The following is a 26,345-nucleotide window of genomic DNA, read 5'->3' as shown; positions in this document are numbered from 1 at the left end:
ATAAAAAAATTATTGGCTTGCATTGTGGATTGCACAACTTTTAACTGGTGCCTGTCAAACATCTATAGCCATTCAGAAGGCTTTTATCGGCGCTTGGACAGACTTTTATTGGCGCTTTTTATATGATTAAATGTGGTCAGAAATCGTGTTTTAGAATACCTTTACCGGTACTTAGAGAGACTTTTACCAATGTTTTTTCAACTTTTCGTTACACTTTTAATGATTAGCAGTGGCCACTAGAGGTGCCGGTAAAAGGAGAATGAGCGTCGAAAAGTTTGTTCGATTACGACAACCAGCAAAAGTGCTAGTATAGGATGTTAAGCGCTGGTAAATCATTTACTGATGCACCCCTTTTTTGGCGATTGTCTGAACGTTGGTAAAGACTTTTTTTGACACTTTTTGTTTTTTTTTTAAATTTTTTTTAATTTTTTTAATTTTTTTTTAATACATTTACTGGTGCTTTTGACTATCAGTAAAGGTCATTTTCTTATAATAAGTGTATGCTAGAGTCTTTATAAAGTAGAGAATGATTTTAGTATTTTGTTTCTTGTAGAATTTTTATTTTTATTTTTTGTAGAATTTTTAGGTGTTTAATTGACTTGGCTTTGCATCCCCTTTTAAGCTATTTAGCAACAAGGGATGCCCAAAGACCTTCAAAGCAGTCTTAGGCTGATTTTAGTTTACTTAGCACATACAAAAAACCTCACCATGCCTCACAAAGTTTAGTTAGATTGCTTGAACTTCTTTCCAACTGGTTTAATGTTACTTTGGGTGGAAAGTCATTAGAATAGTTTAAAAAAATAGCTTCAACTTCAAAAGTTTACAGAATGGCAGAAGTCAGGGAAGTCCGGTGACGAACCAAAGATTGTGTAGGGCAATCACAATAGCTCTAAAATTGCTAATTTATGTATAACTATGAGAAAATAGCAAAAAAAGATGCAAAAATACTTGGTTTTATGATGGACCTTGTCTGTCGCAAAAAATACTTGGTTTAACAACTTGTCTTTTTTTTTTTTTTTTTCTATTAGCTTGTCAGTACACAACACTGTCAGTTCACACTTCACTATTAGCCACCCCTACTTGGGAATCGTTACCACGACCTTAGTGTTGAAGCGAGGCATCTTTCACTCAGTCTACCACTTGAGCTATGGATCAGGGTGACCTCAGTGTTTAATGACATGTCTTGTTCGTTGACAAATTTTACGATGGACAGGAAGAAAAAGTCCATTGCTTATGTTCCCGCCCATAATTTTGGGTGGGAATTCGACGAACCTCACAAATTGTTATTTTGTAATGGATATAATCGTTGTAAATTTTAAGACGGCTTATATCCATCGCAAAATTACTTCTTTTTTTTTTTTTCAAATTAAAAATCCTCACTATATTTTAACATTTAGCGATGACTTTTCATAATTGTGTGACTAATCACGGTCCGTTGTAAATCTTGCCAAATATCTTTAGTATCGCTCAAACCTCAATATTATTATTATTTGTAGAATTTGATTAAAAAAATTTGTACTTCAATCGAAGAAGTAATTTTTAATAGAAATTAACAACTTTTGCCCTAATCTTTAATATGATTTTTAAATGAATTGATTGAATGCATCAATTGTTTTGATTATTTTATTTTATCAATGGAGTGGAATTTATGCTTATTTTTGCATAAAAAATGGTTTTTAAATGCCTAGTAATATCAAATGAAAAATCCCATAATTTATAGTTTTTGAAAGAAAAAATAGATTAAAAAAAAACAAAGATATTAAAAAAGGAAGTAAAATTGACAAGAAATTGAGATTAAAAATAAATAAAAATTTTGACCAAAATATCATCTTGAAAAAGAATTTAAGAAGTTAATAAAAATAAGATTAAAAAAATGACATTTTGAATAAAAAATGGCATTTTCAAAATAAAAAATTAAAAATTGAGAAGTTTGAAAAAAAATGGTTTTGAAAATTATTGAGATTTTTATTTAGAAATTGAGATTTTGTATTTTGAAATAAATTAAAAAGTTTGATAAAAGAAAATGAGAATTAAAAAAAAATAAATTGACATGTTTCAAAAAATTTGACATTGTGAAAAAAAATGATAAAATCTGAAAATTTAAAAATTTAAAAAAAATTGAGATTTCGAAAAAAAAATCAGAATTTTTATAAAGAATTTGAGATTTTTTATTTTGAAAATAAAATAAAATGAAAAGTTTGATTAAAAATGTGATTTTGCAAGAATAACTTATAATGAATTGTAATGACAAGAATAACTTTCTATGGTGAGATTGATCAAATTCTTTAATCAGGCCATCGTAAAGTTGATCTGAAGAGTAAGATGTGTTCGGAATGTACTAATTAGGATAGAGAACAAAATTCAATGCATTCTGACCTAAAACAAATAAGATCTATTCAAAAAACTCTTTAAATGGGCACGATTAGTTTGTCAATATCTTGATCAGATTTTAGAAAATCTGATTGGTCATATTGAAGAGTAAATGACATTCAGATCTATAAATTAAATTTCACTGAAATTTGATCATTGGCTCCCAAGATATATAACTTATCATAGTGTTGATCAATCTTGTTCCCTCAATATCTTTCACATCTGAGACTTGATGGAGGCCAGTGATGAGTCAAATCGAAGACCTTGACAGGTAGAATAGAATTATTGGATCAGATTCCTAAATTGGGGGGAAAAATAATTTAGGCCAAAATTGCAACAAGGAAACAATGTTAATTGAACACCTGCCATTAAAAACTTCATGAGGGCCTTGAAGGTTTTGGATTAAGTTGTTAGTTGTTTTTTCCATGCATTCAAGTTGTATGACATTATCAAGAGGTTAGATGTCAAATAAACATTACAATGGACCCTAGGAAAAAAGAAAATGAGATATTGAAAAAATTTGACATTTGAAAAAAAAATGGCACTTCCAAAAAAAATTGAAAAGTAAAAAAAATTGGCATCTTGAAAAAATTGATAAATTCGAATAAATTGATTAGTTTGAAAGAAAATGGATTTTAGGAAAAAAAAAAGATTTTAAAAAAGAAAATGAGATTTTGTATTTTGAAAAATTGAAAAGTTTGACAAGAAAAATGAGATTTTGAAAGTAAAATAGAATTTAAAAAAATTGAGAAGTTTGAAAAAAGAAAGACATTTTTGAAAAAGAAAATGCATAAGTTCAAAAAAGAAAAAAAAAGAATTTTTGAAGAAAAAATGAGATAAAAAAAATCGAGATTTTGACAAAAAAAAAACTAACATTTTGAAAAGCAAAATTAAGAAGTTTTTTTTTATTTAAAATTGTGATTTTAAAAAAAATTTGACAATATTTGAGAAAAATTAAGATTTTGAAAAAAAAAAATATTGAGATTTCAAAAAACATGGAGATTTTGAAAAAAAAAAAAATTCATTTAAAAACAATTAAGAACTTGAAAAAAATAGTGATGTAGGAAAACAAAAATTAATATCTTGAAAATTTTGAGAAGTTTGAATAATTTAATAAGTTCACTTGTAGGAAAAATGAACTTCCAACTTTTACGCATACACACAAGATCACCTGTACAAAAAAAAAATGATGACCCAACTTTAATGGAGTGTAATTGTAAGCATAACTTACAGTGATGAGATTGGTCAAATTGTATCATCAGGCCATCTTAAAGTTGATTTGATCGGTGAGATAGTGAATCGGACATGTTCAAAACACTCTTGATATGGGCATGATCAGTTTGTCTAAATCTATAAAGATTTTGGATAATCCAATTAGTCCTAATTGAAGTGTAAATGGCTTCATATGTTTAGATTAAATTTTACTAAAATTTGACCGTTGAATCACAAGATATGGCCTTGAGCAATCTTGTCCGTTTAATATCTTTCTCATTCGAAACTCAATCAGGATGAGTGACTAGTCGAATTAAAGCTCTTGACGAGTAGAACAGAGTGAATGGATAAGATTTCCAAGTTGGACAACTTTTTAGGTCAAAAGTGCGGGGCAACTTGCTAACCTAATCCAGGAAAAAACAAATGGCGATTGATCGCCTACCATTAAAAATTTCTCGTGGGCTGTAAAAGTTTTTGATCAGGCTGATATTTGTGTTTTCCCTTTGTCCATGATTTTTTAACTTATCAACAGAATATATCTCAAACAAACATCAGGCCGTAGGAAGGTTTCAACGGTAGGTGTCACTGCCCCCACCTGTTTTCTGAGGCGGGATGCACTTGAGCTATGAATCCACCTTGTTCTTTGGCTCAAGAACTAAAATGATCTTTCCAAATGGATGGACGGTGTGGATACAACGCATACATCATGGTGGGGCCCACAGAACTTGGCGACGTGACTTAAGTAGCGAAGCTCGCTACTCAAAACTCGTAACTCGGTTAGTAGCTAATCTGTATGCCCCTCTCCCCAAAATCAGAAAACCCTAACGCCCCCAAATCTCTCTCTCTCTCTCTCTCTCTCTCTCTCTCTCTCTCTCTCTCCAAGGGTCAAATACATTCATCACTTATCTCTGAAAAGGTGCGCTTTTATCTCTTTTTTTGGCCTATAAATGTTCTATATTTCTTCGTTTTCGGCGATTTCTCCCCTTCTTTTGCGATTTGTGGCAGTCGATATCTGCTTCTCCATTCTTTGACACGATCTAGCTTTTTCTGTAGTTTTTTCGGCACACGTGTTGCATAGATCCGTTGTAGATCGGATTTGACTTGAACGGTTCCATCCTTTCTGGCGGAATTCGTTTTTTTTTTTTTTCCCTCTTAGATCTAGTGGTTTATTATTATTATTGTTATTATTATTATTATTATTTTTCATTTTTTATTTTATCTTGTCTAGTTCCAATTTGGTGGAGTTCAAGTGCTGTTCTGCCATGTGAATTGGCCATATTGCAAAACACAGGAGCTTGGAAAATCCTAGCCATCTGATGAGTGGCCTGACCAGCGAACGCTTATGGATAGTGGTCTGCATTCAACTGGTAAGACCCAACGATGGCCAGAGATCCAAGCCATCCATCAGACAACACACTGAACATGAGCAGGTTCTCCAGATTCACGGTTTGCATTCCACAAACATCACATTCATTGGTGGACCCAACACAGTTCGGATGCTAATTTATGTTATCATTCCCGTTTTGAAATTTGAACATGGCTGGAGAACAAGGGTTCTCTTTGCTTCCCTTTTGTCTTCTCATCTTTTAAGCATTTTAGTTGCTGCATCTTTTGGGGCACTCTAATGTGTTCCAGATTGGATGAAGGGATGCTTGTCTATTGTTGATGATATGTGACACGACAGGGATGATGTGGCCCCGACACCATGGGACACAAATCTTGACTGAGGAAAGTCACAAAGATTTGAGGTGTTGATACCAGTTCATTACAATGGTATAGGACAGGTAGTTGATGGGATGCTTGGATACCTTCTTTTTCTTAGGGCCAGTTTGGCGCATGGAATTAGATGGATTTACGTGGGATGGAATTGGATATCCTTCATTTATTACTTCCGTCAGTGGTTGTCTACAAACCTGCCTTGAAACAGGTAATTACCCATACGTGTTTGGAGGCACCTCACAATCCAGGATCTGTGGGAGATTCCTGGATTGAATTGTTTGGATAGCGGTGGATTGTGTCCATGTGCCCTGGTGGGAGTGTTTGGAGAAGCCTGAACAAGCAGGATATGATTCGATGTCTGGGATTGACACATTTGTCTTGCAGCTGGATTGTTTACAACTTACATGCTGCCCCTGTTTGGTGCCTGCACACACATCATTTCCCTGTTTCATGAATGGGTTGGTCCAGCAAGTGAATATCCCATACATAAATTATAGTCTACTGGTATGGACTGTACGCATCAAGGTGTCCCGTATCGGTATCGGTTGGCGTAATGGTGCCCGCCGAAACCGATACGGATACGGGGGGGTAACGGCCCGTAACGGCGCAAAAAATTTTTTTGGCCAAAAAAATATAAAAAAATATGGATTAAATCTGGAATATTTTAAGTAATACAAATATGCATTCATTTATAAATTGGAACATGTTTATGGTGGTGTAACGGTCCACTCTTTGGTGAGAAGTTGTATCGGACTGTCTGATGAATTTATGAACTAGATAACCTGAATTTGACTACAAAATTCATATATTTAATTTTCTAACTATCTGCTATCAATGATAAATATATTAGAATGAATGTAATATGAAAATATCTTACATTAGGTGTTTGCAATTATTTTTGAGGAATTTCTCGAACATACCTATGCACGCGACTGTGATTCCTGTCTATGACCTGTCATCCTCAAGTCAAGAATATTAAAAAAATAAAATAGTAGTGTTTGATATACTCCCCTGCAACTTGATTTAAGATTACTTGATTGGTTGTCAGGGGAGCTATTTTAAATACAAGTTTGGCAGTGTCAAGTGTGTGTTTGGCTTCTTGCAATAATACTGCTATGGCCTGTGAGCTGTCTGCTGCAAATACTTACCTTAATACAAATATATACTCATAATCACAAGTCACCACCAAAATGAAAATCTGCTTTTTTGTGGTTGCTCGACCTTTACATCATCGTCATCATCACCATTAGGCTGATGCTGTCCAATAGGTGTAGGTGCTGCATATCCATTATATCCAGTGCCAGAAGGAAATACTAGATCAACGAAACCAGAGGATGACTGATTCTGACTAGGCAACGACTCTGACCTCGAGTAAAGATATCTACCAGTGCCTGTCGAATAGCCATACTGGTGCCCATACTCAGGCTGTTGAGAATCTTGAGATTGAGAGTGCGTCTGCTGTGATGAGTAACTTGGATTTGGATCTGGATATCTATAATCATGTGGATATTGATCAGGAGGACTACTTCAACATGAATGTAATGGAACATGCTCAGTATAACCACCATAATCATAATCCAATTGATCATAAGAATATCCATCATAATAACCAAGACCATGAGCCTACTGATGTTTCGGGACCTCCCGGACCCGGTGCACCACTAGATGTACCCTCCTCCTGCTAGCTGTATCGTGACTCAGTACACTCATAAGTTCGACCTCGTGTACTATCTCGTCGATGTTCATCGGCATCGCGATCTGTATACGGCTGTATAGGGCGTTGAGCAACACCAGAAGTGCCAGCACCAGGGGCTGGGGGGTCATTGTTACCATCATCCGACACGGTCACGCTACCACTGCTCGTACTCTTTTGTTGATCTTGAGCCGTACTCGTACTTGGCATGAACGCTGCCCCTTTTACTGGGTCCAATACATCTGCATGACTCTCTTGTTGCGCTCTACGTATTTCTGGGTCATTAATTTCTAATTCTTCACTATCCTCTTCAATTTGTTTTTCCTTTGTTTCCAACCAAGGTAGAAGCGGGTCATCCTCATCATAAATATTGTCTAAGTTTATTGGACAGTAGTCTCTGTCATCGACAGCTGTAATGCTCCTATGATGTCGTCGCATTCTTAGTTTTATATTGTAGTGCATGAAGACAAGTCTATTTAATGTTCTAGTTTGCAATCTATTTCTATTCTTTGAATGTAAGTACAAAACAACTCCAATTCCTTTCACAGCTAGATGAAGATGTTGTCTGGCTTAAAACTTTTGGAGAGCCTTTGTACTCTCTCCGAAATTAATCCACCATTCGGCCGGTTGTTACCTAGATATTGCATGCTGTGCAAGAGCATCTCCAAAGCTACCAAGGTGATTTCCAAATTATCTAATTCATTCAACGCCTTTATTTGCAGATCTAAGTCAGGCTCTAATCTCTTTATCACATTTTTTACCCCGACACGAACTTCATCATCCTCAACAAATGATTGAGCATATCTATACCTAGGATTTAGATAGTAACCTGCTGCATAAAGATCGTGATGAAGTTGTCTTGTCCATCTCCCGTCGATCATCCTCCAATAAGACTCCCAACTTCTACAATCACGTTGAATTGCCAACTTTGCCTTATCCATGGCATCGTATGGGAAGCCCATGGTAGTGCTTCGTCGGTTTCAACAAGACAGAGTACCCTCATTAGTGGCTCCATCACCTTTAGGATCGACTTGACCTTCTTCCAATATTTGTTGTCTCGTATCGTGTTCACAACTTCAACTGGTGTCCCTGATGTCTTCTGCCCATGTTTTGTGTTGAGCTATTCTCGGGAAGCGAACATCTCACTCAACTCTCCCTATGTTGGAATAAACTCTCTAATGCTATAAAGTTTGTTGCGAATCTAGTTGCCGCAGGTCTCAACAACTCTCGTCCTTTTGTGAACTTTCTCATTATTGCGACTACTTGATTATGGTTGTAAATAAACGTCGTCACTTCTTTTGTCCTTTTAACCATTTCCTTAACATTCTTCTTCTTTCCAATATCTTCCAATATAAGATCAATACAATGGGCAGCACATGGTGACCAAAAAAGATGTTTTCTCTTATCCATCAACATGTCCTGCAAGTTTATATGATGCTTCATTATTTGTCATAATCTGCACTATATTCTCCTCCAATCTCGTCCATAATTTTATCCATTAGTCCATTAATGTAGGTAGAATTTTTTGTTGCCTCTGAGGCATCAATTGATTTGTGGTATATAGTTCCTAAGTGGTAGTACACCATGAAGTTGATCATGCTGTCCAACCATCACACATGATCATGCATCCTCTGGCTTGCCATACAGGTTTAAAGGTAGCCACGTATGCTTTCACATCCGCATACTCTGCATCTGTCCATTTCCCCCTAATCTCCTTAGCCGTGAGAGCTTTTATTCCTTCACCTGCTTCTGCTGCTGCATCAATTACCACCTGCCAATATGGAGAATTGGCCACGTTAGGAGGTATGTTGGCATGTATAAATAACTTTGCTGCTGCTCTACCTAATTTCTCAACGGAAGTTCTACTCCACATTTGTTTTGTCGTCTTTTTTTTGGTTGATTCTTTCCTAAACAGGATTGGATCAATAGAGGGTCTCCTAGGCTCATTTACTTCTTCATCCAAACGTATAGGGGCATCATGTGAAGATGCCCGTCGTTGGCTCCCAAACACACGTCGTAACCCACCAAACCTACCCTCCCTGCAGAAGCAGTTGCACTCCCACTCCCACTGCCCCCCTCCCTTGTATCACGCACTGACTCATGCGTGCCAAACATGCGGCAACGTTCTTCCTCTTCACGAGCTAGACGCAAGCTCTCTCTTCTAACTATAGTTATTTCCCGATCTGAATCTTCATTAGAATTAATAATATCTTCATCACGAACGCCCATATATTCACCAAACATCTCCTGTTGAGTTACATCCAAAACATCATCTTTCTTCTTTTGTACAGCAGCACGTTTACCCTTCGACTCATCCAGACTAGCTTGCATTAAAAGCATTATCTCTTTTGGTACTCTAGTACATGCCGCAACTTGACCCTTTCGATATGCCAAATGTTGTTTGAGACGGGTAATTCCACTAGTTACTATTCTATCACAATACTTGCACCTCATTTGGTGCCTAGTACCACTAACCCTCTCACAATGTTGTCATCCAATATCCTCACTCACTTGTTGATGGTCAGACCTAGACATTTTTTTAGGTTTAGGTAGATCCTAGATGATTAGATATAGATTAGATATGAGTATAACTATGAGTGTATGACCTATGTCAATAAAGATGATTTTATGTTCTAAGTTCTAACTAAACCCAAAAAAACTCTAAAACCTGTCCAATGTAAGCAAATAAAAACATAAATTCACTAATTCGAAAATAGAAAGAAATATAAAATGACAATACAAATCTGTAAAATGCACATCAACATGTTCTACTATGATTAACACATCATATTGTATGATTAAAATAGCAAAACATACATTAAAAAATGATTTTTCGAATTTTAAAAAGAAGGGCCTTAATTATTGCGTAAATAGAAAAAAAAAGAAAGAAATATAAAATGACACCACAAATCTGTAAAATGTACATTAACATGTTCTACTATGATTAACACATCATATTATATGATTAAAACAACAAAACATACATTAAAAAATTATTTTTTGAATTAAAAAAAAAGGCCATAATTATTGCGTAAATAGAAAAAAATAGAAAAAAATATAAAATGACACCACAAATCTATAAAATGCACATTAACATATTCTAATATGATTAACACATCATATTGTATGATTAAAATAGCAAAACATACATTAAAAAATGATTTTTCGAATTTAACAAAAAGTGCCATAATTATTGCGTAAATAGAAAAAATAGAAAAAAATATAAAATGACATCACAAATCTGTAAAATGCACATTAACATATTCTACTATGATTAACACATCATATTGTAGGATTAAAATAGCAAAACATACATTAAAAAATGATTTTTCGAATTAAAAAAAGGTCATAATTATTGCGTAAATAGAAAAAAATAGAAAAAAAATATAAAATGACACCACAAATCTGTAAAATGCACATTAACATGTTCTACTATGATTAACACATCATATTGTATGATTAAAACAACAAAACATACATTAAAAAATGATTTTTCGAATTAAAAAAAAAGGCCATAATTATTGCGTAAATAAAAAAATAGAAAAAAAATATAAAATGACACTACAAATCTGTAAAATGCACATTAACATGTTCTGCTATGATTAACACATCATATTGTATGATTAAAACAACAAAACATACATTAAAAAATGATTTTTCGAATTTTAAAAAAGGGCTATAATTATTGCGTAAATAGAAAAAAATAGAAAAAATATAAAATGACACCACAAATCTGTAAAATGCACATTAACATGTTCTACTATGATTAACACATTATATTTTATGATTAAAACAGCAAAACAATCATTAAAAAATGATTTTTCGAATTTAAAAAAAGGCCCAAAATTAATGCGTAAATAGAAAAAAATATAAAAAAATATAAAATGACATCACAAATTTGTAAAATGCACATTAACATGTTCTACTATGATTAACATATCATATTCTATGATTAAAACAGCAAAACATATAAAAAAAGTATAAATACGTATTTTTGACGAATTTCTAAAAAATAGCCCACCGAGCTTCGATTCAAGAAAATCCGTAATATAATGTGTTTTTATCTCAAATACCAAGCCAAGCTTGGTCGAAAATGGTAGTAGAAGGATTGAGTGAGAGTTTGGAAGCAAATGGTTTCAAAAAAAATGAAAAAACGGAACTTAAAAAGGCAAAAAAATGTGAATGTTATATGACCGTTACGGGCTAGCCGTTACGGGTCGGTAACAGCCGTTACGCCCGTAACAGGCCCATAACGGCCGTTACGGATACAAAATCGAGCATCGGCCGATACGGCCTCGTATCGCGTAACGGGTCCCACCGTTACCGTTACGTATCGGCCGTTACGGCCAATACGTAACCGTTTTGGGACACCATGGTACGCATAGATCGTGAACGTCGCCTTAGACTGTTCTTTTTGTAAATGGTGACCGTGTATAGAGGTTTGGCGAAGACCTTGGACAGCCTGTTTGGTGCCTGCACACAACATTTCCCTATTTCAGCCGGTTTGGTCCAGCGAGTGCCAGTTTAGCGCATCGTCTAACGCCCCCTTAAATGGGAGTATGAGGGATTGAATCCTAAGACAGACGTTTGGATGGTTGGATTGAAGCCAACACAGACTGCCTCGTATCCATCGCCTTCAACAAAGGGATTCCCGCAATCCCCCTTTTCCATCTCCGTCGCAGACAACTCATCCCGCAAATCTCTCAAGGGATTTCGGGCGGGGAGAAGGAAATCCCACAGTAGTTGCGTACAGTCTGTTGAATGGACGTGGGATTGACCACGATGAGACCCTTTAGCCCTCTTTCATTTTGTTGCAGGGACCTTTGGCAGGGATCTACTCTTATATATGGTGGAATGGTAGTGAGTCGGCAGCAACAGCGGAGGTTCTTCATTGTCTCTTCGGAGCAAGGTGACCAACTCAAATCTCTCTCTTTGATTAGTTACAAGATCCGCCTTCTTGCTCTGATGTATTAATTATCTCCAGCCATGTTTCAGGCCACAAGGTTTGAGAAGATTTATTGAACACAGTATGCTCTTCTTTAATGAGTTGTACTTCCTACACCCATCGCCAACTTAAATTCTATGTAACGGTTAGGTTTTTTCACTGTAAGTGAATCAAATTAGAAAATCGTGATTAATACTTTGCATATAATCAAAATAATTTGGGAATCTGCAATGGAAATGGAAATCTGACTGATCTCCCAATTTTATTTATTTATTATTATTATTATTATTTTTAAAGTCTGTTATCTCTGCTAGTCACAGAAATGGCCATTAGTGCAACTTGGAGAGGTTTGTACACAGCTACGACAATTTCTCACATTTCATAGCCTATCTCACTAGCTTGTGAAATTTTCGGTACTTTTTCCGCTCCTCCAAATCTAGCAACACAACTGCAATTCATGATATAATCTTTACATGTAGTTGTTTTATCTTTCTTTCCAGATGAGGTTGAATCTCCCATCGGAACAATTCGTCTATAGCCTGTGATGGATTTATGATTCCTTCTAATATTGTTCTGCCGCAACAGAAAAAGAATTCTTATCTCAAAACGTACTTGTTATTTTTTCATTTGATATGAATATTCTATACATTTTAGCAAGTTGGAAGGGTTTAACTTCAGATGCTAGGGTCCTACAAAACACTCTGACATGTACCGATGATCCTCTAATTGTCTCACATAGTTTTCATCGTCACTCTTGTTCATTTGATATGAACATTCTATACGTTTTATCGAGTTGAGAGAGTTTAAATTCAGATGCCAGGGTCCTACACAACGCTTTGACATGTACCGATGATCCTTTGTCCCACATGGTATTCATCGTCACTCATTCGTTTGCGTCAATATCAATCGTTCCTAATTATGATTGGGAAACACACTGAAGATATTCTTCTATGAAAAATGTAGGTAAATACTATGCTGTGGATGTGGGATATGCACACTCGTTAGGTTTTATGGTCCCGTACTGTGGTGTTCGATATCACTTTCAAGAGTATCGAACCGGTAGAGCTCCCGCGAACATGGAGTTATTCAACTATCGACACACGCAATCGCGAAACGCAATTGAGCGATGTTTGGGAGTAATGAAAGGCCCGTTCCCAATATTGAAAACGGCGATGAAGTACTATTTCGAAACTCAGGTGAAAATTCTAGTAGCTTGTTGTCTGCTACATAATTTTATCCGATGCTCGCATGAGTCTGATGAAGATCCTGTTGGGAAGGTAGAGACCAACCCAACACTACATGAGGTGTCAACACTCGACGAGAGGCAGTGATTAGTGTAAGTGGCTCGGGAGGAAAAAGACGCGTAGATGAGAGTGTGGGATGATATTGCTGAACGAATGTGGGCTGACGCCCGAAACAATTGTAGGAACAGGTAGGCATACTCTACTTTATGCTATATTATGTAAAATTTGAAGAATATGACTGGTTTTTTACTTCTTGTTTTTCAACGCGCTTGTGGGTTTAGTATGTTTCTAAAGAGGAGTTTTCAGACGTGTTATGTCTTGAATCATTGTTTCGAATATGCATGTCTACTACTTATCCCTCAATTTTATGTTACCTCATATTGTAACTCCAACTTGTCATATTCATAGGTACGATATCGGACATGTGGACAAATCTAGCACGAGCACCGTCGCAATTACCGGTAAAAACTCTGATGCAACTTACTCGCCTTTTCTTCGTGAGAAGCCTGTTAGGTCCTTTGCTGAGCCTCCATCCTGAGCACCTAAAATCAAATGGAATAGATCGATTGACCAAGTACTGTTCAACATGCTGCTCGAGCAAATTGCAATAGGACGCAAAGCCGATAATGGATTCAAGAGAGAAGTGTATCAGGCTACGGCTGAGGAGGTGACGAATTGTACACTCATCAGCGCGAATTGGCAAAATGTGCAAAACTGTATGAGGTATCACAAGAGAGAATATAATGATGTGAAAGATATGCTTGCCGCAAGCGGATTTGGCTGGGATAACGAGCGACTGGTTGTGACCTCTCCAAATGAAGTTTGAGAAGAATATCTGTGGGCACACCGTTATCACAAAACCGTAATTATTGTAACTCTAATTTATTTGGGTGTTCATTTTATGTGTAAGAACGTTATGGTGTAGTCTCTGCTTGTTAATATCTTACTGACATTGTTTGGTGTAGTCTCATTCGTGAGCTGAAAGACTTCGGGGGAAAAGAATCGAGAGAATAGATGATAATAGATGATAATAGATGATTTAGCAGTGATAGTCAGCTTGGATCAAGCTACAGGCTGTTACGAATAAGGGAGTAGGAATATGACAACGTCATCATCTCGTATACAACGAGATTTAAACGAAGAATGGACCGACCTAGAGGACGATATGGAAGATACTTTGGATTTATTTGGAGAAAATCTTGAGGACTCGACTGAGAATTATAGCATTCCCTTTGACAGCCTGTCCCGCGAAAATCGCTCATTCTGCAACACTCTGAACCGTACATCTGATTATGAAAACAATTGTTTTGAGAGTAGTACAATGAAATGGATGTGAGTGGCTTGTCCCTGCGATGTACTTGGGATGTCTTTGAAGAATATATCCAATGCGATGCATGATTTCGGACTTGGGAAGAGGGTAAATTGAATAAGGTGTTGGATATTCTCGAAGAGGTACAGGGCCTGACCAACATCGAGTTCATCAACGTCGGTCAGATCCTCGGCAGGGATGAGAGGCTTGCATCCTTCTTTGTGAGTCTTCGACTAGAACGACAAGTTGAATGGTTGAAGAAGACTCTAAACGATTCAAAGAGAAGCGTAGCTGGTGGGTCAGGTTGATGGATATTGCTTACTCTTCGATCACTGTATACTGTGAGTGCATACGCATGTACCATCTTAGCAGTGTCATAGATTTGATTTTCCTAGCAGCATATGGATAGTCCCTGCCATACTGAAAGAGAGAAATTTAAGCCAGTTTGACAATATACAAAGCCAACATAAGAACCAGGATCCCAATGAACATCGTGGCTATCCTATCCACAACCAATTTGGAGATGTCGTCTGTAGACGTACCCCCAGACATCATGGTTGGGGTCGTAGTTTGGATATACGAGGCATATGTTGTTGATGTCACTACCTCATCACAACATCTAGCGACCGATCCATCACAAGTTTCCCATCTTGTGGGTTGACCCACGATTGGGAAATTCATACGATCCTTGTTATCATTCCACTCCTTCCCAAGTCTTGAAAGACCGATATTTACATCTGTTGAATCCTTCGACTTGCAACTGTGCCTCCTCCCAAGATAAATATATGCCTGGTCGGTGGCCGACCGGCATGACGTAATATTTCTCCTTACCCGTTTGTGTCCAAAAGTCCAAAATGAAAGTATTAAGGCAAGGTACAATATGCATACATATTCGAGTGAATACTCTGATATGATTACCAGATTTACCTCAAATCATGAAACGGTACCACCATTGTCGGATTCCGATTGGCACACGGTCTTTACCTCTTTCATTCTAGATCCAACGGTTGAATGAAAACTTTTACCTGAATAGAATTCATCATAGCACTTGTAGAAATGTAGGCTAACATATATACAAGTTACTGGCATATAAAAATAAGATATCCAAATCATTAGAAAATCATGTGCTGAAAGTATGCATCCTTCGACACAACAGAGAGAATGGTACGTAACATGTCACATTGTGTGTAGTGTTAAGTTATTACATATCCAAAACACATCCATACTACTGAATGTAGAAGGCATGCGATATGTCATGAGTTCTTACTCCACAGAAAAAGGTACCCAACATCGTGTCCATAAGTCATCGAAGAGTAAGCAATATCCATCAACCTGACCCACCAGCTACGATTCCCTCCAAATCGTTTAGAGTTTCTTCAACCATTCAACTCGTCGTTCTGGTCGAAGACTCACAAGGAAGGATGCAAGCCTCTCGTCCCTGCTAAGGATCTGACCGACGTTGATGAATTCAGTGTTGGTTAGGCCCTGTACCTCCTCGAGAATATCCAACACATTGTTCAATTTACCTCATTCCCAAGTTTGAAATCACACATCGCATTGGCTATATTCTTCAAAGACATCCCAAGTAGTCATAGGGACGAGCATGTCGTATTTGTTTATTTGTACTACTCTCATAACGATTGTTTTTAGAATCAGATGTACAGTTCAGAGTGTTGCAGAATGAGGGTTTTCACGGGACTGATTGTCAAAGGGAATGTTATAATTCCCAGTCGAGTCCTCATGATTTTCTCCAAATAGATCCAAAGTATCTTCCATATCATCTTTTAGGTCGGTCCATTCTTCGTTCAAATCTCGTTGTATACGAGATGATGACGCCACCATATTCCTACTCCCTTATTTGTAACGGCCCGTAGCTTGATCCGAGTCGACTATCACCACTAAATAATCTATCCTCTCGATTCTCTTTCTTTGAAGTCTTTCAGCTTGCGAATGAGACTGCACCAAACAATACCAGGAAGATAGTAGCAAATAGGGACTATAACATAACGTTCTTACATGCAAAATGAACACTTAAATAAGTTAGAGTTACAATAATTATGGATTTGTGATAACGACGTACCCGCAGATATTCTTCCCAAACTTCATCTGGAGCGGTCACGACCAGTCATTCGTTATTCCAACCAAATCCGCTTGGGGCAAGCATATCCTTCACATCATTATATTCTGTCTTATGATACCTCATATGTTTTTTGTACATTTTGCCTATTCATGCTGATGAGTGTACGATTCGTCACCTCCTCAGTTGTAGCCTGATATGCTTCTCTCTTGAACAGTACTTGGTCCGTCTGTCTATTCCATTTGATTTTAGGTGCTTGGGATAGAGGCTCAACGAAGGACCTAACAGGCTTCTCACTGGGAAAAAGCGAGTTGGTTGCACTGGAGTTTTTATCGGCGATTGCGACGGTGTCTGTGCTAGACTTGTCCACATGTTTGATATCGTACATATGAATATAACAAGTTGGAGTTACAATATGAGGTAACATAAAATCGATGGATAAGTAGTAGACATGCATATTCAAAACAGTAATTCAAGACCTAACACATCTGAAAACTTGTCTTCCAATACATATACTAAACCCACACACGGGTTGAAAAACAAGAAGTAAAAAACTGGTCATGTTGTTCAAAAATTACATAATATAACGTTAAGTAGAGTACACCTATCTGTTCCTACAATTGTTTTGAGCGTCAACACACATTCGTTCAACAATATCATTTTGCACTATCATCCATGCGTCTTTTTCCTCTTGAGCCACTTGCACCAACCATTGCCTCTCATCGAGTGTTGACACCTCATATGGCGTTGGGTTGGTCTTTACCTCCTCAACAGGTATACCAACATCATGCAAATCTTCATCAGACTCATGCGAGTGTCGGATAAAATTATATAACAGACAACAGGCTACTACAATTTTCACCTGAGTTTCGAAAGGGTACTACACCTCCGTTTTCAATATTGAGAACTAGACTTTCATTACTCTGTAACAACGTTCAATTGCGTTTCGCAATTGCCCGTGTCGATAATTGAACAACTCCTTCATGTTCGTGGGTGCTCTACCAGTTCGATACTCTTAAAGGTGGTATCGAACATCACGATACGGGACGATAAAACCTGACGAGTGTGCGTACCCCGTGTCCACAGCATAGTATTTACTTACATTTTTCATAGACGGATATGTTTAGAGTGTGTTTCACAATCATAATTAAGAATAATTGATATTGATGCAAATGAAGGAGTGACGATGGATACCGTGTGGGACAGTTAGAGGATCATCAGTACGTGTCAGAGCGTTGTGTAGGACTCTGGCATCTGAAGTTGAACCCACCCAACCCGCTAAAAAGTATAGAATGTTCATATCAAATGAACAAAAGTGACGATGAATACCATGTGGGACAGTTAGAGGTTCATTGGTACGTGTCAAAGCGTTGTATAGGACCCTGGTATCTGAAGTTGAACCCTTCCAACCCGCTAAAGCGTATAGAATGTTCATATCAAATGAAAAAGCGGCAAGTACGTTTTGAGATAAGAATCCTTTTCTGTTGCGGGAGCTTGCATGTTGGGATGCTTCAACGTGAGCAGGAATGTGAGTACCGTCGATTGTCCCCACACAATCCTAAATAAATGTTGTCCATATATATTAGAAAGTCATAATGGATTCAAGTAGACTAATGCTTCAATATGGAAAGAATCTTAATTAGATAATGCTACCTGAAAGTATGCGGCAATACGGATTTCCTTGAATCTCAGGAGGTACTTCTGGGCCAGCTGTTTAACATACTCAGGGTAGAGCGAGACAATTGCATCTAAGACCTTGTGGAAGTGACGGCTAATAGTTTCATCTGATCGTGTAAAGAGGTGACCTATGACCTGATTACACACGTTATGTCGTACCGTGTGTAGGAAAATTATAAGTTGTTCTTCTAGACTAACATTACGACTATTGCGGAGATTTGTCTTCTCCTGTACGTCATTACAAAGACTAAAAAATGCATCACAAGTCATCTTGAGCTGCGTAACACAATCCCCTTGGTCTGCTAGTTGTCCGAACACGTACACATGACAATACTCTCCAACTGCAGCTAGGCTACGGCAGCAAGAACAACAATACATGCATCCATCTCATCCTCATCCAAGTTGTCCATCTTTAATTGGATGACCTACACTTTTGGGAGAAGAACACCTCAATGTATGTCGTTTACTTTCTATATCCAAAACATGCCACAGAGTTATGATTGAGAGAGATGATGGATAAATTTCATTAATTTTAGAACTCATTTTATCGTTCTTAGTATATGAATTTGAAGATATTCACATTTGTGGATAGGTGATTGTGTTGTCTCTAGAGTGGTTGATTTAAACAAGTGAACATAGAAATTAGTTTTGAAAGGTTTGATAATATGAGATATGTTTGGTTTACAGACATGAAGTAAATAGAAAATGGAAGCGAAAAGATTGAAATTAATTTTGGGATTTGATTTGGTGTGTTTGGGTGTTGGTTGTACGCTCAAATGTTATTGATCAGATCATCCAACCCCTCCTAGATTTGGCCTTGTCTTCGGCACTAACCACATTTGGGAAAATGTTGATTTGACCTATATTTTGTAGACAGTCTTAAACATGCTAGAATATCATAGCATTTCTCCATTTTAAAAGAATGGAATTGATCTAATGAAATCATTTGTATCTAACTTTTTCCTTACTATATATTTACTTGATGGGTAGGATCGTCCAACATTTTCGATTAAAGGAATCTGATAATTGCATTATCAGCTGCATGAGAAATTCCGAACATTGGCCCACCATCCATGGGCAAAAATTCTGAATCACAGGCTGGACTCATGCATAATGAAGAGTTTGGCGCATGACCCATATAGAGTAAGACCCAACAAATAAACATGCCAGAACTCTTAAATGGGTGCCTTTAATAGAGTGATTGAAGGATAAAAGGTGGATCAATACCTACTGCCATCTAGCTTAGATGTGTCAACAAACAAAATTCACACTCATGGTAAAATCGTAGGTAGCCCCTTCTCTCGCCTATCTCTTCTAAACTGCGCACTCTCTTTGCATTTTACCATCCATTTGTAGCTATGCGACTCAAATGTTTAGAAACATCTGTTTTCGCCAGCCTTTTAAATCTCCATTGTATGGTCCATTATATGTATGGTCCCGATCTAGAATTTACCTTTCTAACTTTTTGATTTTACAATGAAGAGGTAAATCTATCTCATTCTTTTCCCTTCAATGAGTTACAATAACGGACAGATCAGTTGGGATCCCATAATCATCGAAGAAGAGAATCAAGAGATTAACGTAATACCCTAAAAATAGATTGATTCAGTTATTCGTATGAGGCCCCGTACACATGTTGTATTAATAAATATTAGAATGAGATCTACCACTGATACACAGAAAATGAGCACATGGACCCACATGCCTTATTAGCTCTGTCCGGGTTAGGCCGAGCAAGGCTGTCGAGCATGGCGGTCTTCTGTCCTTACACTGATAACATAACAAATTAGAAGGAATTATAAATCCATCATAAGCTATAGACGAACTGTTCCAATTGGAGATTCAACCTCATCTTGAAAGGAGGACAACAACTGCACGTAAAGATTAGATCAGGAATTATAGTTGTGTTGCTAGATTTGGAGAAGAGCTTGAAAAGGACCGAAAATTTCACAAGCTAGTGAGATAGGCTATGAAATGTGAGAAATTGTCGTAGCTGTGTACAAACCTCCCCAAGCTGCACTGATGGCCATTTTTGTGACTAGCAGAGATAACATATACTTTAAAAGAAGAAATTTGGAGATCAGTCAGATTTCCATTTTCATTGCAAATTCTCAAATTACTTTGATTATATGCGAAGTATTAATTACGATTTTCTGATTTGATTCACTTACATTGAAAAACCCTTAATCGTTACATAGAATTTAAGCTGCCGATGGGCGTAGGAATACAACTCAGTAGAGGAGCTTACCGTGTTTGATAAATCTTCTCGAACCTTGTGGCCTGAAACACGGCTGGAGATGATTGATACATAGAGCAAGAAGACGGATCTTGCAACTAATCAAAGCGAGAGATTTGAGTTGGTTACCTTGCTTTGGGGAGATGAGGAAGAACCTCCGTCGTTGCTGCCGATTCACTACTATTCCACCGTATATTGAGTAAATCCCTGCAACGAAATGAAGGAGGGCTGAAGGGTCTCGTCGCGGTCAATCCCACGTCCGTTCAATGGACTTTACGCAAGTACTGTGGGATTTCCTTCTCCCTGCCCGAAATCCCTTGGGAGATTTGCGGGATGGGCTGTTTGCAGCAGAGATGGAAAAGGGGATTGCGGGAATCCATTTGTTGAAGGCGATGGATTCGAGGCAGTCTGCGTTGGCTTCAATCCAAACGTTAGCCGTGATGCGTTATGGCATTCAATCCCTCCTACTCCCATTTAAGCGTGTGCAAGTCGATGCGCCAAACTGGCCCTTGGGATCCAACTGTTTACATGACTTAGAAACTAATGGCTGGAAAAAAAGTGTGCATAACGGTACTATTGGGCTAACTGTGCTATGGACAGTGTCTTAGCCTGCCAAATGCCAAACAATCAATGCCAATAGTGCTATGATGCTCGCCAAATGGGTCCTAAATTGTGATACATTAAAACAAGATGGTGTGCTGCCATTTATGAGTTTGAAACTGTTTTGAATAACTTAAAACACACACACACACACACACACACACACACACACACAAAAACAACATGCGATTAGGAAAATTCTGGAAAAGCAATCATGTTCTTCTTCTTTTATTGAATTTTGTGGACTTTGCTCACATTCTATTGCTGTATTGCGTATCCCCAGCCATTGGGTTTGTATTATTTCATTACATTCTATTGTTTGTGCATTCTTTCATCGGTCAATACAAGCGTGGATGTTCCCAGTACTTGAGTGTTTACCATTATTATCCGTTGTTAACTTTGAAAGTAAATCTCATTGCTGCTAATTTTTTTTATTAACTTTTCTAACAACTAATGCTACAGATGGACTTCCTTTCACAGTTGTACCAACTTCTATTGGAGCTGCCCTGGATATAAATCTGAGCAATGTGTCCTTCGTTTTCATATTCGTGACATTTGCCACCATGTTTGGTTTGTTATTCCCTCTATATTTATGTTCCGATGAATCATTATCTTCTGATTGTTCCTATCTTCTGATTGTTCTGATGAATTATTATCTTCTGATTTTGAATTGAATACTGTGTATTTTGCTAAAGGGACAATGAGATTTCTAATATAGAAGGATATTCTTCTATCACTTTCTTTCTTTTCCAGTGTAAATCCGCCTCTCCAATATTTCTTCTGTTTGCTTTTGCTTTCAAGTGAGTTTTTAATAGAACTACCTTTATTTTTTTATGTGACCTTCCCCTTGCATTCTGGTTTAGAAAATTATATTATATAAAGCTGCTTTTCTTTCTTTTCCTTTATACTTGTATCTAGCTGGACACATCAAAATCACTATATACTCATAATAGCTCTACCTCGGATTACAACATTTGAAGAACACTTATATTGGTAGTCTTTAATATTTCTAGTACTGTTATGTTTTTTTAAAGGTTTCAAGAAACTTGCATATAACATGTGTGGCTCACCTGATGAGTAGGGTCAACTCATCACATGGGCTAACCCTATAGAGAAACAATGGATTGTTAAAGTTGTCCACATTTAATGTACATGTGTGGCCCACCTGATGAGTAGGCAGGCCTGATTTTTACACCAGGTCATATGCACAGTGGCCACACCTTATACACACTCAGATGTGCCATGTTTGTGCTATTGTGAAGGTGCATGTCGGATTTCTTTCCATTACATGTATGTTGTTCTTAATATGTAAACCTTCGGATTATGTCTAAAAATCTGTTGTATCTATTGAAATGCTATTGTAACATATGGTTAATTTTTACTAACTTGTCATCCAGCTGCAATTGTCGTTGTATTCTATAGTTACAGTGTTGATAGCTTTCTTTTGCACCATTGCTGTCAGCTATGTAGGTTATTCTATTCCTCCCTCCGTCTCATTTCTTTTTTGTTCTTGTCTTGTTAGTCGCATCATAATGTTGTGTCCCTACTCCTTACAATGCTGATTTTGCATGCTTCACTTCAGAAGTTGACTCCTCCTAAGCTACAGGCCCGAGCAGATGGATCTAAAAGATTTCAGAAAAAACAAATACAGCACTTGAATTTCACACCAGTGATACTAGTATGTGAATCATCCTTCATTTTGTTGTTGGCATTTACACAGTTATTATAAATGGTTTCATCTTTGAGATGCATCTATGGATGATGCAATGGTAGTGTAATAAGTCCCATTAGGGAATTTCAAGAAGATATTGTTTGTGGACCGCAGAGCTTGTGAACTTAGGTTAGTTTTATTCGGGCCAACCTTGTGAATTTTGTGAATGGGATTCTTATTAAAGAATCTTGTGAATTTTGTGAATGGAGTTCATATTAAAGAATCTTGTGAATTTTATCAATGGGGTACTTATTAAAAAATCTTGTGATTTATTTATTTATTTATTTTTGTTTAATTTGGATGAAATGACTATCAGGTGCAACGGATTCAAAAAACGACAAATATATGGTACGAGTTGCGAGTTGAAACTCGGGACCCTTTTCTTCTTTTTAATTTGTATTCCATCATCCAGAGTCCAGGTTCTAGTCAATGATAAGATTTCCCTCTCTTTCTATCATTACTCTTGTTAAAATCTATCAATTTAAAGACATGAAGGATACATCAGGTGCATTGCTCATAACGGGGTATGTTGGTGCCGAGTCAAGTTACTCTCTTTCTATCATTTGGCACGAACCATGAGTCAAGTTGGTGCCTAAGTGGTATTTTGGAGGGTCTGGGAGTGGTGCACCCGTAGCATTGTGAGCATGAGTTCTTGACTTTTGTTTGAACCATGAGTTAGGTTGATGCTGAAATTAAATTTATTTTCTTTCAAAGAAAATAAAAGAAAGAAACAGTTGAAAGTGGTGAATTTGTGTTGGTGTGTGTATTTTTTAGGCTTGAGCCAGATGGCCATCTTATTGTATTTCTGAGGCTTTAGTTAATTCTTGTATTTATTATTATTATTATTATTTTGAAATTCTGGGACTTCAGGTATTGAAGAGAGGATCCATCTGATTAGGGATACCATGATGGTAAGCAGCCTTTGGTTTGCAACTGGTTTGGTAAAATTAAATAATTCAATATTTCTATACTAATAAGTTACCATGGTTTTGGAATTTTCTTTTTGTAAATGGGCAGTTGTGAAATCATAAAATGGGGCTCTTCTGTTCTTGAGTGCTTGCACATGACCGTTCTTGAGGTTATGCCTTGGGATTTTTTGATTAGTTATTCATATAAATGGTAGATTTCATGTAAAGTTGTGTTGTTTTTCTAAGATTCTGAATTTGTTAGTTTTGGGTATTCTATTGAAATTTTTTGTTGTGTTTTGTTTATTTTTATTTGTCTTCTTGCGGCCATCTTTCTCTTTTGATTCTTGTACGTTGTATGGGGGATTTCAGGTTTTGGTTTATTTTTATTTTCTCAGAGTTACCGGCTTTTGGATAGTTGATCGGTTTCTCAGACATTTTGGAGAATAATGCTATTTTGGGGCTGGGGCCCATCCATTTAGGGGCACACACGAGAGGTAGTTGAGGCCAGGTGCTTCTGTATGCATGATGCCATCTATGTTTTAGCTTTAGAAGTGAGGCATAAAGAAAAATGTTCACAAGTTTAGTAATGGTTTTATAACTTTAATTGTATAAATTCACATCAATTTGACAACTTTAATCGTTTGATCAGAGACTTTTCCTTGTAAAATGTAGTGTAAGTTTGATTTTTGAGGCAGTGGTCATTTATAGTAGGGCTGCTGAAAGGATTGTTTGGATGATCCAAATATGCAAGCATGTGGGGGTCCTCCATGTTAGCTAATCAAAGGACCTCTAGTTTCTACTAGCACAAAACATTCTTATTTAGAATGGAATAAAGATGCAATAGCAACTGGATTTCTTTTAGTGTCACAACTTGCTTTTGCCATCCATCTGATTCCTGGATATGTGCATGCCTTCTCATGTCCTTATTTATTTATTATTATTTGGTTTTGTGGGTATTTATAGCTTTCAGTTTTTGAAACGTGGTAGTAGCAGCTTTTTAAGATATGAAGATGAATTTGATTTATTTTTCAAGTCTTTTTCTTTTTTTTTTAAAAAATTTTAAAATTTTTTATTTTAAAGAGGGTTGAATTCCTAAAAAAATGAAATGACTCTCAAATGATGGAAGAGCAATAAAAAGAAGTAGAAGAACATACCAATTTTACTATCTACTTTATATCTTTTGTTCATTTTGGTTGTATAACTGGTTAAGTTACTCTTTTCTTTCATTAGGTGCCTCTTTCTAACTTTTGTTGTTTTGTAAAATAACATTTATTGGGAAAGATTTTTCTATTAGCATTTACATCTAGATTCGGCACATTCCAGGAGGATTTGGATGTGCAAGCTCTTACTGTCCTTCTTGTGGTCAGGCAAGGTTATTATTCATGAAGCTTTGTTTGAAGTTGGATGCTCTCTCATTTTCACTTCACCCCAAAATCAATATGCATTCTTTCTTGAAGCCATTTCCTAAATGTTCACAACTGAATTTATTTGTGCATCCAAACATAGCCTACTGGGTTTATATTGTTGCTTAAAACTTGCTTTTGTTGCAGGCATTCCCTACAATTATAAAGGGAATCGCCAGATGCTTTGGTGATTAGTCAGTTGGAGGTCAGTTTCATATGCTTTCAACTTTTTCACAACTTAGATATCGTTAGTTGAGAGAAATCTATCATATGATCCTAGTGTGGTTTGGTCATTGGGTGGTTTTATACACTTTCAACTCTAGTATAAAATTTTGTCAATATTTACTGCTGGTTGTTTACTCTTTTTTTTGTTGGCATGGATGGTTTAGATTGTTCCAATGGACTGCCCAGGTGAATAGCTCCATGTGATTAAGATATGCTCTCTTGCTCTCATATTATGATTTTGATGTGTATATATATTCAATGAGTTTTCACAATCACTCGTTTGAATGGTCATATATGCCCAAGTATTATGATTTTGATGTGTATATATATGCTTTCATGTGTACCAGATTTAAAAAACAAATGTAAAGTTTTCTTTTTTGGCAGAAATTTTACCAAATGACTGCCCAAGTGAACAGCTACACTGGTTGAGATATGCTTTCTTGCCTTTACATGTCTACACATGATTAAGATATGCTTTATTGCCTATACATGTCTACACGTGATTGAGGGCAACGGAATTGAATTTGTAGTCGGCTTTTGCTATTTTGGCACCGACGGACCACTTCCCTATATGGAGGATCTCTTCTAAAAATTTGCGACGGACCATATCTGTCGCAAAAGTTTATGACGAAAAACTCTTGTGACGGACTTTTTAAGTTTTACTGTGGATATGATCTGTCGTTTTTTTCGACAGATCAGATCCATTTTGTTTCAACGGACCCTATTCGTCGTTTACGATTTATGCACAAAATTCAAACGTCAACTGTGTTTACGAATTTTTCTCTCTTACTATTTTGGCATATATATTCATCGTTGTAAAAGATCATGCATCAATTACAAGCGAGAAATCCACTCATTGATTAATAATTATGTTCTTGATGTCTTAAATCTTTAGTGGACCGCACTAAGGGAAATAAAATCTCATGATTTAAACTTTCTAGGGCCCAATGTTATGTGTGTGTGATGGAATTTGCCCAACCATGGACTCTTTTGGCCCACGGAGAGCTGGCCGACAA

At 36.7% G+C, this 26,345-nt stretch overlaps 1 protein-coding gene and 1 long non-coding RNA gene across 12 annotated transcripts; both read left to right on the top strand.

Annotated features, from left to right (window-relative positions):
- Positions 1–4,176: 4,176 nt before the first annotated feature.
- Positions 4,177–25,858, top strand: LOC131254852 (uncharacterized). 11 transcript variants are annotated; one of them, XR_009175973.1, is made up of 6 exons: positions 4,188–4,498; positions 4,811–5,509; positions 21,563–21,652; positions 22,480–22,760; positions 25,252–25,309; positions 25,494–25,856. XR_009175973.1 is itself a non-coding variant. In XM_058255551.1 (5 exons), the coding sequence occupies exons 2-5, from the start codon at positions 4,925–4,927 to the stop codon at positions 22,602–22,604; spliced, it is 345 nt and encodes a 114-aa protein (XP_058111534.1). In that variant the 5' UTR covers positions 4,177–4,498; positions 4,811–4,924; the 3' UTR covers positions 22,605–22,901. The 11 variants fall into 11 exon arrangements, 2 of the variants coding, with proteins under 2 accessions (XP_058111534.1, XP_058111535.1); XM_058255551.1 differs by lacking the exons at positions 25,252–25,309; positions 25,494–25,856 and having other exon boundaries at positions 4,177–4,498; positions 4,811–4,949; positions 5,405–5,509; positions 22,480–22,901; XM_058255552.1 differs by lacking the exons at positions 25,252–25,309; positions 25,494–25,856 and having other exon boundaries at positions 4,177–4,498; positions 22,480–22,548; positions 22,668–22,901.
- LOC131254854 (uncharacterized) lies at positions 12,018–14,191 on the top strand. Its single transcript, XR_009175977.1, has 3 exons — positions 12,018–12,808; positions 12,903–13,371; positions 13,592–14,191. It is a non-coding gene; the product is annotated as an uncharacterized LOC131254854 (long non-coding RNA).
- Positions 25,859–26,345: the final 487 nt, after the last annotated feature.

The sequence above is a fragment of the Magnolia sinica genome, chromosome 9, assembly GCF_029962835.1.
Source record: "Magnolia sinica isolate HGM2019 chromosome 9, MsV1, whole genome shotgun sequence".
NCBI classification, from domain to species: Eukaryota; Viridiplantae; Streptophyta; class Magnoliopsida; order Magnoliales; family Magnoliaceae; genus Magnolia; species Magnolia sinica.
Note: the sequence above shows the minus strand (reverse complement) of the source record. Positions and strands in the feature narration are given on the sequence as shown.

Coding starts and splice junctions, on each gene's coding strand:
- LOC131254852 (XM_058255551.1), top strand. CDS start 4,925: ATGGATAGTGGTCTGCATTCAACTG. Junction 4,950..5,404: donor TAGTGGTCTGCATTCAACTG/GTAAGACCCAAC, acceptor TCTTTTTCTTAG/GGCCAGTTTGGCGCATGGAA. Junction 5,510..21,562: donor ACAAACCTGCCTTGAAACAG/GTAATTACCCAT, acceptor TTCCTTTCACAG/TTGTACCAACTTCTATTGGA.